Source organism: Odocoileus virginianus, chromosome 10 (assembly GCF_023699985.2).
Source record: "Odocoileus virginianus isolate 20LAN1187 ecotype Illinois chromosome 10, Ovbor_1.2, whole genome shotgun sequence".
Classification (NCBI taxonomy): Eukaryota; Metazoa; Chordata; class Mammalia; order Artiodactyla; family Cervidae; genus Odocoileus; species Odocoileus virginianus.
In genome coordinates this window covers 67,262,539-67,274,627 of record NC_069683.1, presented here as the reverse complement: position 1 = coordinate 67,274,627, position 12,089 = coordinate 67,262,539, and the positions used below count along the sequence as shown (strand labels likewise).

The 12,089-nt window shown below is 41.8% G+C and overlaps 1 protein-coding gene across 3 annotated transcripts in view; it reads left to right on the top strand.

Moving 5' to 3' along the window:
* Positions 1–3,418: 3,418 nt before the first annotated feature.
* The window catches only part of TRPC6 (transient receptor potential cation channel subfamily C member 6), a 139,550-nt gene continuing 130,879 nt past the window's right edge, over positions 3,419–12,089 (top strand). For 2 of the 3 annotated variants that reach the window (XM_070473667.1, XM_070473666.1), the window contains exon 1: positions 3,419–3,680. In XM_070473667.1, coding sequence (XP_070329768.1) covers positions 3,514–3,680 — 167 coding nt within the window. In that variant the 5' untranslated portion in view covers positions 3,419–3,513. Of the gene's footprint in view, positions 3,681–4,046; positions 4,127–12,089 lie in introns of those variants that run through there. The other variant, XM_070473668.1, reaches the window with a different exon arrangement.

Genomic DNA, 12,089 nt, shown 5'->3' with positions numbered 1-12,089 from the left:
AATGTTTTAAGCTCTGTGAAAACTATACTTTGTTCTCTCAACCAACCATTTTTTACTTTTTTTTAAAATTTAAATTTAAATTCCCCAATTTTCTTCATTACTTCAGATCTACTACTAAACAATGCCCCACTTGATTAAAAAAATACATTAATTGGTTGGGAGGTTGTCTTCTTTTTAATGTAATTGAAGAGAAAACTGCATATTTAGGATAAAATGAAGAAAGTTAGAGATTGAGGAGTGCTTAGCAATTATATCTCTGCTTACTGATTACTGAAAGAGGCAGAGAGAAATTAGATATCCTTTTTGAAATTATACAGTTTCAGTTAGTGGAATGGTTAGAACAAGGCTTTCAAGCTTCCAGTCAAATGCTCTTTCCACTTCATCAGATTATTAAACTCTTTCAGAATCCTCTAATCCTTTGTCCACCACCTTCTCCCACATGTGAAAACAGCCCTGGAATTTTTTTGGTCCAGTACTAACTACATTTCAAATAACAGAGAAATGTTATGCATGTCTTATCCTGCAAAATGATAAATTTATGTCACATTATAAGTTTACTGTAATAATTTTTTCAGTGTGAAGGTTGCTACCTGAGAATGAAAAACAGTGTTATAAGAAAAGGCACAAACAGCTCAACTAACTATGACAACACCGTTAATTCTGTCTCAATTTTTGTTTTCTAAGTTAAACTAACACTTAAACTAACACCACCAGTAGTTTCTAACTTTTCTTTAGCTCACAGAATTTGAGTCAGTTTAAAATCATTTGTTTACTTTCCCCACTATTTTTTTTTTTTTTTTTTTTTTGCTGTGTTGTGTCTTCATTTGCTGCACTAGGGGTTTCTGTCTAGTTGGGGCGTCTGAGCTTCTCCTGTTGCACAGAACACCGGCTCTAGAGCATGCGGGCTTAGTAGTTGTGTGGTTGGGGTCTCTACTTGCTTAGTTGCACCGTGGCATATGGGATCCTAGTTCCCTGACCAGGGGTCAAACCCACATTTCCTGAATTGAAAGGAACCTATATTTCCTGCATTGAAAGGCCGTTTCTTAACCACTGAACCACCAGCTCAGCTCAGTCGCTCAGCCGTGTCCGACTCTTTGAGACCCCATGGACTGCAGCACACCAGGCCTCCCTGTCCATCACCAACTCCCGGAGTTTACCCAAACTCACGTTCATTGAATCAGTGATGCCATCCAACCATAAGGGAAGTCCTTAAATTGTTTACTATACTTGATGTTCCCAAACAGATTATCTTGGCACTATTTAATTAAACATTTATTAACTAATTCATTCAAGAATGAAAACTATAGAAAGATGGTAACGATAACCCTATATGCAAAACAGAAAAAGAGACTCAGATGTATAGAACAGACTTGTGGACTCTGGGAGAAGGCGAGGGTGGGATGTTTCAAGAGAACAGCATCGAAACATGTATATTATCTAGGGTGAAACAGATCACCAGCCCAGGTTGGGTGCATGAGACAAGTGCTCGGGCCTGGTGCACTGGGAAGACCCAGAGGGATCGGGTGGAGAGGGAGGTGGGAGGGGGGACCGGGATGGGGAATACATGTAAATCCATGGCTAATTCATGTCAATGTATGACAAAAACCACTGCAATGATGTAAAATAATTAGCTTCCAACTAATAAAAATAAATGGAAAAAAAAATGAAAACTAGTGTTCTTACAGATGGTAATCACCACAAACAAATTTCAAGCAGTGAATGTTATCATTATGCATAATTACCAGACAGTAGTAAGAAGTTTAAGCCATGGCTCCACAGGATAAGAAATCCAAAGAGGAGATTCTTAAATCAGGAATAATGTACTTCAAAATGATGGCAATTAGTTTTTCAGGGTAAGTGTTGTTTCAGTGGTCAAGACTCTTTTCTTAATTTTTCTGTACTTCATCCATCCATCCATCTATCCATTTATTCATTCCACATACCAGTGACAAATACAGAACCAGATTCTCAGAATACAAGTGGTTCCTGTCTTCTCTGAGTCTTCATTAGCGTACTGGCCAAGTAAAAACTTTAAATCTGTGACCTCTTTTCTCCTCTATTAATTTCATTGCTTTCACACTTCCAACATCCATTTTATTGTCCACTTACTTATGGGATGCAAAAGTACCTTTACAACAGTCTTCAATCCTTTTGTAACCCGTTTCTGATCTTTTCATATCTGGCTCCTTGCCCTGTCCATCTCCACTTAACTAGCACCTGCTTGAAAAGGCCTCTTTAAACCACCTAATAATATTAAGTAGACAGTCTCCAGTTATTATAACATCAACCTGTCTTATTTTTATTGTTACCTCTGTCTCTGAAACTTTTTCATTTGCTTGTTTAATCTCTGTCTCCTTCTCTTCCATTATATCTCTACAAGGGCTGATGTGGGCCTTATCTGGCTAGTTTGCCTCTGAATCCTAAAATGGTGCTTGGAACACAACTGGGATCAATGAAATATTTGTTGAATGAATGAATGGATTCTTAATTAACAATTGCTTGAACTACTACAGTTAGTGATTCATTCTTGTTGAGTAGTTTTTTACTTCACACGTGTATGGAGATTAAGTCATAATTTAAAACGAAGTTTTAAGATTAAAAACAGTTCTGAAATGTGGAAAACATCTGGCAGAGAAGTAATTCTGGCATTTGCAATGATGGAAGAAAAGTTTTTCTCTGAAGTAAGCAGGTTGTTGGCCTCTATTGGTGTTATCGGAAAATGCTGGCCTATTTTGGTTGATTTGCTCAGGAACTGGGACCATCTGGCACTGGGAACACAGAATGTTGTTCATTGTAAAGTGAAGAGTTATCACTTCGGGGGGTAGGGAGGGGGAGAGAGAAGGTCCTAAGAAAATGCAGGAAGTATGGAGCAAGGAGAGGCTCCTGTCTTTAAAACAGTTGAGTTCTTGGTTCTCTTGAGTCTTACTTAAGAGAAGCTTCCTAGAAAGTTCTTCATTTGGATGGTTTCTAAACAAGCAGACTCAGGGCCAAGGGGAAAAAAAAAGTGTGTGTGTGGCTCCACCTACTTGAGGTTCCTCTCGGTTCTGAAAGTTGTGGCTCCGCGACAGGCTTCAGCTGCTTTCTGGAACGTCGTTCCGATCCCTTTAAAGGTGGGATCAGGACGGAGGGCGCGGGGGAAGAAGGCGGGAGCCGAGGGCTGGAGAGTCTCGGTTGACATAGTAACTCCAGCGCGGTCTTCCGGGCTTTCCGCTCTCAGGCTCCGCAGCCGCCCGCCGCCCCGCCTGGGCTCGCTCGGCCCGGGAGCCCCAGCCACCTCATCGAGGGCACCCGGCCCGTCTGCTTGGTGCCCCGCTACGTGGCGACTGCTCCCCGGGCCCGTGGGGCAGACGCGAGCGGAGCTCAGCCCGCGGGGCGTCTGCGCGCCAAGCCTCAGCCTCGCCCGGGGGGTGCCGGGCCGCCGCGGGCCCCTGCGTACCCGGTCCCCGCGGGAATTGCCGAGGCGGCTCCGCCTCGAGCGGGACCCCAGCCAGTCAGTCAGTCGGCGTCCCCGCCATGAACCAAAGCCCAGCTGCGTTCGGGCCCCGGAGGGGCGGCTCTCCCGCCGTGGCGGCCCGGGCTGGCGCGCGGCGCAACGAGAGCCAAGACTACCTGCTCATGGACTCGGAGCTGGGAGACGACGCGCAACCCCCGCTGCCTGCCTACGGCTACTACCCCTGCCTGTGAGTGCGGGCGCCGCGGCCGTGCGGGAGGGCGGGTGCCTCCCCGGCCCGAGGGGGCCAAGTGCGCACCGGCGAGCGCGCGCGGGCGGCCGTGCCCGGGAGCGCGGGGCGCGGGGTCCCGACGCCGCCACAGCCGGTCCGCTCCGTTTCCCCCGCTCCCTCGAGGAGCTCCCTCGTCACGGTCGGGGCCGGGGCTGATTCACAGCTGCGTCCCCTGTGGCCCGCCGCTGGGGGTCGATGAGAACTCTCAGGGTCGCGGGCGCAGCTCGGCGCTCCTGCCCGCGGGGGATTCGGGAATCCGCGCGCCCCGCCGGCGCCCTTCAGAAGGCGCCCGCGGGCCCCGGCCGGCCGCCGAGTTAGCAGGCGGCGGAGAAATGCTGCCTCCAGGCTCACCTCCCCGCCGCGCTCACCTCTCACCGAGGGCTCCCGGGAGGGACCTGTTACAGGTGCGCGCCCGGGAGACTCGGCGTGGGAGAAGCCCCAGAGGGCGGTTGGGGGTGGACTCCGAGTAACTACGAGACCTCATTCAAAAGTCTGGAGGGTTCCTTTTTTTTTGGAGGGGGGGGTGCGGTTTAGAAGATGGGTGGCAGGGGCGAGCCGAGGGCAAAATAGGGGCGAAGTCTCCCTCCTCCTGGAGGCCTGGGCCCAGAGTGCGGCCGGCAGAGAGGCTGTCTCCCTGCCCCTTTAGTTGACTGTGTGGTCTGGTTTTTTGACACGTCGCATCATCTGCATGGGGTTTCCCACGGAAAGCAGTTCTCGGCAGCAGTTTTGTAAGCAGCTCTAGTGTGTGTGTGTGTGTGTGTGTGTGTGTGTGTGTGTGTGTGTGTGTGTGTGTGTGAGGAATAGGGGGGGCAGGATGGATGGGGACACCTTCAGATCACTGCTCAGGGCTGCCCAGCATCAAGGTCTAGTGTGGATCCTTTTCCCAGGAGGAAGTGACCCCCAGAAGATGCTGCATGTCATTTTCCCCCTAGATAAAAGAAAAAAACAATTGTAACTCCTTCCCTTCATCTGTGTGCTGTTTGGTTTGAAAACATTTACTATTCCTTTTTTTTTCTTTTTTAAAAAATAAAATAGATTTCACATTTCATAAAATTTACCCATTTAAGTTGCATAGTTCAGTGGTGTTTAGTATGTGCACAGAGTTGGGGAAACCATCACCACTGTCTAATTCCAGGACATCCTCCCTTAAAGAAAAATTATACATTAACTTGACGTTAAATTAGAAAGTATTACTATGTCTGTTATTACAGAAATTGTCAAACTTTAATGGACACATGAATTACCTATGGACCTTGTTAAAATGCAGATTCTGATTCAGTAGGATCTAGGTGCAGCCAAAATTTCTGCATTTCCAACAGTCTCTGAGAAGATGTGGAAACTGCTGGTCGGTGGAGCACACTTTGAGTAGCAAGGAGATATATCCCAAGAAAAGACAGAAAATAAATCATTTCTGCATACTCTGAATGTAGCTACTTCCAAGTTTGCTTTGAGGGTATGTTTAAAACACATGGATTTTTTTCATTGACTTAGACTTGAGCTTACCCTTAAGTCTGAGGGTTATGTCTGGTAATGTTACCTGTGAGTAAGTTAAGTAACTTATAAAAGCTATATTGCTTTTTAAAAGTTGTGCTGTTCCATAGACAAAAATCTATTTTTTTTTTATCATTTTATCATTCTGTAGTCACTTGTTACTTTGTGGGGAAAATTGATTTTTAAAACTTGTGGATATATATTAGTAGTGAGAGAGACTAAATAAAATACTAATTCCAAGTTGTCCTGAAAAATAACCCTAATGCTTTCTTCAAATGTGGTTTACTTCCTTGTTGATTTATCTAGTTTTTGTATCATCTACTATTTAGAGAAGAAGTATTTTTCTGCAATAAGGAATCCCAGATCATTCTTAATGCACTGGCAACAGAGAGATCAACAGAAATATTTTAATGTGCTTCAGTTTATAATGAGCACCTCCTGTCAGGTCAAACATATGATAGTAAAATTAAGAGTGAGCCATGTTTCTGAGTAAGACTTTAGGCTTGTCCAAATCTATTATTTCCGAAAGGTTCTATGGTAACTTTTCATCACTGTTTACTCTTACAAGGTTTTTATTTTTTTCCTCTTGAATAATCAAGTTACTGAAAAATCTTCACCAATAAACAGCAGCACTTCACACCTGTGATTTATGAAAAAGAATTAAGGAAAATTATTTTTTTCTGGTAGAGGGTACAAATAAGCCCTTCTTCTATGCTTTTGACTTATAATTTAAACAATTTCATATACTTTCCCAGAGTAGGATGCATACTATTTTTGAAAGTTGAAATAACAAGTATACTTTAGGTTCGATTCTTCCATTATCTCAAATTATTCAGGTTTTTCCCTTGTAAGAACAGATTTTTGCAAATTGTCATTTCTGTGATAAGTTCTATGGACTCTTGCTAAAATATTCTTTTTCATAGTTCACTTTTGTATAAAGATTTTCTTACATATTATTTATGAGGCTTTTACTACTGAAATTTGTGTCTAACTATCTTGTTTGAGAGTAATTACATATTCTCAGGCTTTAAGTCCAAGAAGTAACATTTTGAAGTTAGTATTTAGAAGAAAAAGACTCAAATTCTTCCTTTTGTTTCAACTTCTAATTGAAAATAAATGAATACAGTCCATTTTAATCAGTTTGTAATGATGATTAGCAAGAAATGTCCATGTCCTGGGAGGATCCCAGAAATTATGTCACAGAATTCCTTCATTTAGAATGTAACTATGTCTTTAGTCCATCACTTCTGAACATGGAGAATTCTAGACATAAAGCATGTTAAGTGTTTCTGAATTCTCAAGATCTGAAACAGTCCGGCTAAAATTCCTGCTTGGAAATGACTGACTGATTACAAACTGTAACTAAAGCTCCGGCAAAACAGTATACTGAGGTATTCTGAAACAGACTCTTGGTTACAAACACCTAGCAGTAATGGATAAAATGATTAAAAAGATTTTAACATGGTGCCCAATTTTGCAAAAATAAATAAATAAGTAAAAGTGATTACTATTTGCCAAAAGCAAGGACGTTAAAAGCCAGAGGATGCCACAGGGAACTGATGCTGTGGTTGCCCCAGGGGTTAGAGGTTTGGGTGACCAGGAAGTTGGAGTCTAATGTCCATTTGAAGTAGAGAAAAGCTAAGGCCTTGGCCCCATATGAGGCAGAGAGTTGGGATTGAGACATCCTTAGCCCCTGCTTAAAACCAGGACCCTATATTAGTGAAAAGTTAGGCTAGAACAATTTGCTGTCAGCACAGAGTGAGAAGAAAAAATTTTATCAGTAAGAGGAAAAGAAATCTTCCCTAAGAATTTCATTCTTCAGGCCTGCACATCATGTGACTTTGTTTTGCTTTTGCTTTTTATACCACCTAACTGACCTAGAAATCTTTAAATTGAAAAATACCCCCGAGGCTCCTAGAAGAGTAAAACAGAAAACCATTCTGAAAGTACAGTAGTAACCATCTAGACTGCTAAGGATTTTCAGGAAAACAGCAAGCCCTGCTAAAGATATGACCGCTGTAATACATGATGAAACACACTAGGAAACGATCCACTAAACAAAAGTTAGCAGACAGTACAATCCATGAGAGAGAGAGTTAACATGAGACCTAACATCAGTATTAGATCCTTAAAAACTTGAGATCATATTGCAGCATAAAAGAGAATATATAAATGTCTACAGTTTTGAGGGCTTCCCTGGTGATTTAGGCAGATGCAAGCATCTGCCTGCAATGCAAGGGACCTAGGTTTGATCCCTGGGTTGGGAAGATCCCCTCAGAAGGGAATGGCTCCCCACTCCAATATTCTTGCCTGGAGAATTCCATGGACAGAGGACCTTGACAGTATAAAAGAAGACATTAAGCCCTAACAAAGAATATGTTACTAAAACACACACACACACACACACAGAAAACCTGTAAATGAAAAATACAGTTTTGAAATAAAAACAATGGAAGAGTTAAAAGTGCAGACTAGTCATGGTATAATTCATAGTAATACCTAGAATACGGAGATATAAATAAGTGGAAAAGATAAACATTAAGGCAAGAATTCTAGAAGGAGAAAATAAAGAGAATGAGGGCAAGGCAATATTTGAATAGATAATGGGTGATAATTTTTCAGAAGTGATTAATTCTCATGTTTATGAAGTACAAGAATATTAGTGTGATGCAGAAACATAAACTCATTTAAATGCATCATATTGAAATTGCAGAACACTAAAAAAGAAACATTAAAAATGAACCAAAATATGAGAGATTTGAAAAAGTTTTAAAATTCAAAATATGGAAATGTACTCATACTGTATCTTGATACCTAGGTTATGCAATGTGTAGCTTGTGAGAACCATGGTTTTCTTTTATGTAAAGCAGTTTTTACTCTCTAGTTATTAATGTAGTTTTTTAAATTATTTTTAATACAAAGTCACTGCTCCATTACTGGTAGAATCTGTTTAAACGTGGATACAGACAAAAAGGGATTCCAAGGGTCATTAAATCATGGTCTCAGAAAAAACCCAAAGAGATTCTTTAATTCACATGATGAAACAAAAATGACCTTTTAAAAAAATGTTTTAATGGATCACAGACCTTTTAAAATCGTTATTGACCTCAGGGTGGTTTTGGATGAAACCTGTCTAATGAGCCCAAGGATCCAGACTATTAACTCCTGATTTAAGAGTGGTAACCTACAATATTGTAAAGTAATTAGCCTCCAACTAATAAAAATAAATGGGGGAAAAAAAACCATTCAGGACAAGTAGGTGAAAACAATTAAAAAACAAACAAACAAACAAAAAGAGTGGTAACCTAATATCAGAGACCGCAGATAAATAAAATCCCCCCCATCTAGCCGTCTTTTCTCCAGGCAAAATTATGGAAATGAAATGAAATGAAAAATTCAGGCTGCAGGCTGGATATGTTTTTCTGACATTAACTGTTGACAGAGTATAGTACATGACTCTCTTGAAGTTTGATTGAAGTTAGGGGATGGATATAACCTCAGTCAAGCTTCAAAAGAAGTTTACAATGCAGAAGGCCCCAGTTCGATTCCTGTGTTGGGAAGATCCACTGAAGAAGGGATAGTCTACCCACTCCAGTATTCTTGGGCTTTCCTGATGGCTTAGCTGGTAAAGAATCCACCTGAAATGTGGGAGACCTGGGTTCAGTCCCTGGGTTGGGAAGATCCCCTGGAGAATTCCTCAGACTGTATAGTCCATCGAGTCTGACTGAGGACTTTCGCTTTCTTTCAGAGTATCCATCAAACCTATGAATCACATTACATTATTATATGCTTGTTATGCCTCCATCATTTTTGCCTCCACATGTCTGATAAATGCATTTATTCAAACATCTATTTTACTTTTCTACACTTCTTTGCTCACATATCTGTTTCTACCAGACTATGCCTCAGAGGTGGGGCTGTCCTTCATCCCTCTACACTTAGCAGAGTGTCTGGCAAAGGGAAGGTATAAATTAATTTATTCCTCAACGGAGACATGGTACTGTCCTAGGTGTTATTCTGATAAGGAATAAAGTGATGCTGGCTCTTTTCATGAAGTAGCATCTGAGTCCTTTAAGGAAGGTAAAAGAGTGAATGTCCACATAGAAGGAGATTCCCAGATCTATTCCAGTTGCTTGTCCCTGGAAATTCACCCTCTTCTGGGGAAACTGTCACTGATGACTGTGCCACAGCACTGCTCTCCTTTTAGTCCTAGCGCCAGGCTCTTCCCTTCACTTTCCTTCTGCTCACCTGAGGTAAGGCTGTATCCTTATCAGTACTTGTCAAATGCTTAGGGATAACAAAAGAGAATTAACACACAGAGACAAACTCCCAGCTGGCTGTGACTGTCTTTCCCCTCATTTGTGAAGCTTCTTAAGGACTGACCCCTCCCTAACTCCAGACTTCATCCAGTTGGCAGAGAGTGTTCTCCCCCACTCCCCAAGACCATCCCCAAACAATCTAGCTCTTAACAGTCAGTCAGCCCAAATGAATCGGAGAAGGCAATGGCACCCCACTCCAGTACTCTTGCCTGGAAATCTCATGGACGGAGGAGCCTGATAGGCTGCAGTCCACGGGGTTGCTAAGAGTTGGACACGACTGAGCGACATCACTTTCATTTTTCACTTTCATGCATTGGAGAAGGGAATGGCAACCCACTCCAGTGTTCTTGCCTGGAGAATCCCAGGGACGGGGGAGCCTGGTGGGCTGCCGTCTATGGGGTCGCACAGAGTCGGCCACAACTGAAGCGAGTTAGCAGCAGCAGCAGCAGCCCAGATGGATGAAGGAATACCACCTTCTCCCTTTAATCCAATGTAGCATGTGCCTTTCAAACTCCATTTGTTTTTCTAGTTTCTCCTTTCTTCTTTCCTGGATCATTGACATTAGGTACGTCTAATACTTTAACAGAGACCCCACCACTTACCCCCACAGGTATGACTTCACTCTTGGGCCCCTAGGGGCAGTTACTTGAGAACACAGCCATCCAGCAGCTGTAAAAGGGATTTCCAAATAAAATCAAGGGGCTCATTTCCTCATAAAAATACACTTATCAAGTGAAAAATAAAACCCATCAAAGGGAGTATGTGTGATATCATGATTCCTTATGATATCACAAACGTATGTAGTTGTTTAGAATTCAGAGAATCTTAGTATCTATTATGTCCTTTGAAAAAAAAAATAGCATCCATAACCATAAAGCAAAAACCTGGACCTTGGTTAAGAGTTTGCAGTTTGGAAGCTGCAAAGCAAGCGTGAAAATCACCTATGGTTCTGCTTCCTCTTCATTTAGCAATCTGCATCTCCTCTAGCTGCCGTTTGGGTTAATGGTGGATCTCTTTCAGTTGACCACTTTTCAGGATTATGTTCTGCCTGACAGAAACCACACATTTTGTTTCTAAATCTCCCTGGATTGAAGTAATCAACATCTGCTAACAGTTTATTATCATGAAACATTATTAGGGTCTCAGCACTGTGAATTGTGGAGTTATTGCTGGATGTGCTGAAATGCACACACTTGTTCTGTAACAGAATGTTTACCTCTAGGAAGACCTTGCATAATTTTTTTTTTCTCTGGACAGTTATGTTCCTTGAGTTTTAAGAAGTAAGTTAACTTCATAAGGCAGTTCATCTTTGCCTCTTAGAGAGTAAATCGTAAAAGGAAAACATTTTCTTGAGCCCATTCTTCGTTTTCTGCCTCTGTCATAAAAAAATGCTAAATATAATTGTATCCAGTTGGATAAAATTACCATTTGTGATTGCTCTTTGTTTATGAGTCATCTGCTGGGTTTTAGTACATGGAGAAGTGCTCATCTGTATGCCAAATTTCAGTTAAACTTTGATATCTAAAACTTGGTATGCTGTTGAAGACCCTTAAGCAGTTGGAATGGATTGAATCACGTTTCTTACAGAATGTCCATTTGGAGCAGGGTATAGAAATGATGCATGCTGTTACAATGAAACAATGACACCCAAACAACACATGTAGTTGCAGCTTAATTGTTCTCAGCCCCATTCTAGTAAGTCAGATGGGACAAAGAGGAGCGATGGTGTTGACTAGAGTTATTTACAGGCTCAGGCGAGTTGCTGTTTCTGTGAAGGACTAATCTGTAAACTATTTACATATATTTTGAGGGACTACCATTTTTTGAATACCTACTCTGTAGCAGATCCTTTTCTAATTGTCATACAAATGTGATTTGCTTTTCAAGGCAACCACTTGGCTATTTTTAATGTCCATTTTATAGATGACCCATGCTGGAGTTTAGAGATGTTAGACAGTGTTTGGGAACTTACATAGCTGGCAAGTTATTGTCAAGTGGACAATAACCAAATGCATTTTAGATAGTGCAGACTGGAGCTCATGGAGGAAGGGCTGGCTGGTTGCAGAGTCTCCTCTCAGCATCCCATATAATCATGCCTGCTCCCAGCACAGTTGGCTATGTTGTGAGTGTGCTCTGGGAGTGCACACTCATCACTCCTTCTCATCTCTTCTTTGATAGGCACTTGAGAAGCCACAGGTTGGCTCTGATGCACTGAACCAAGATTCCTGACCTGTGATCCTTTTATCTAAGTTATACTCTGGCAAGAGGAGAAGACAGGAAGAAAGGTTATGAATAGCAGGAATAAGTATATTTCACTTCTCCCTCTTCTCTCTGTTGAAATCTTAATCACCTATGAAGGTCAAGCTTTATATTCCACTAATTCATTACTCTGTTTATTCATTCATCTTTGACCTTATGTGATTATGTCGCATATTAGTAACAATAGCAACTAGATTTATTAGGGGTTTCTGTGTGCTAGGCCCTCTTCTAAGTGCTTTATAGCCTTTAATACTTTAGCAAATCTGTGAGGTATGCACTTTTATAATCACTGTTTAAC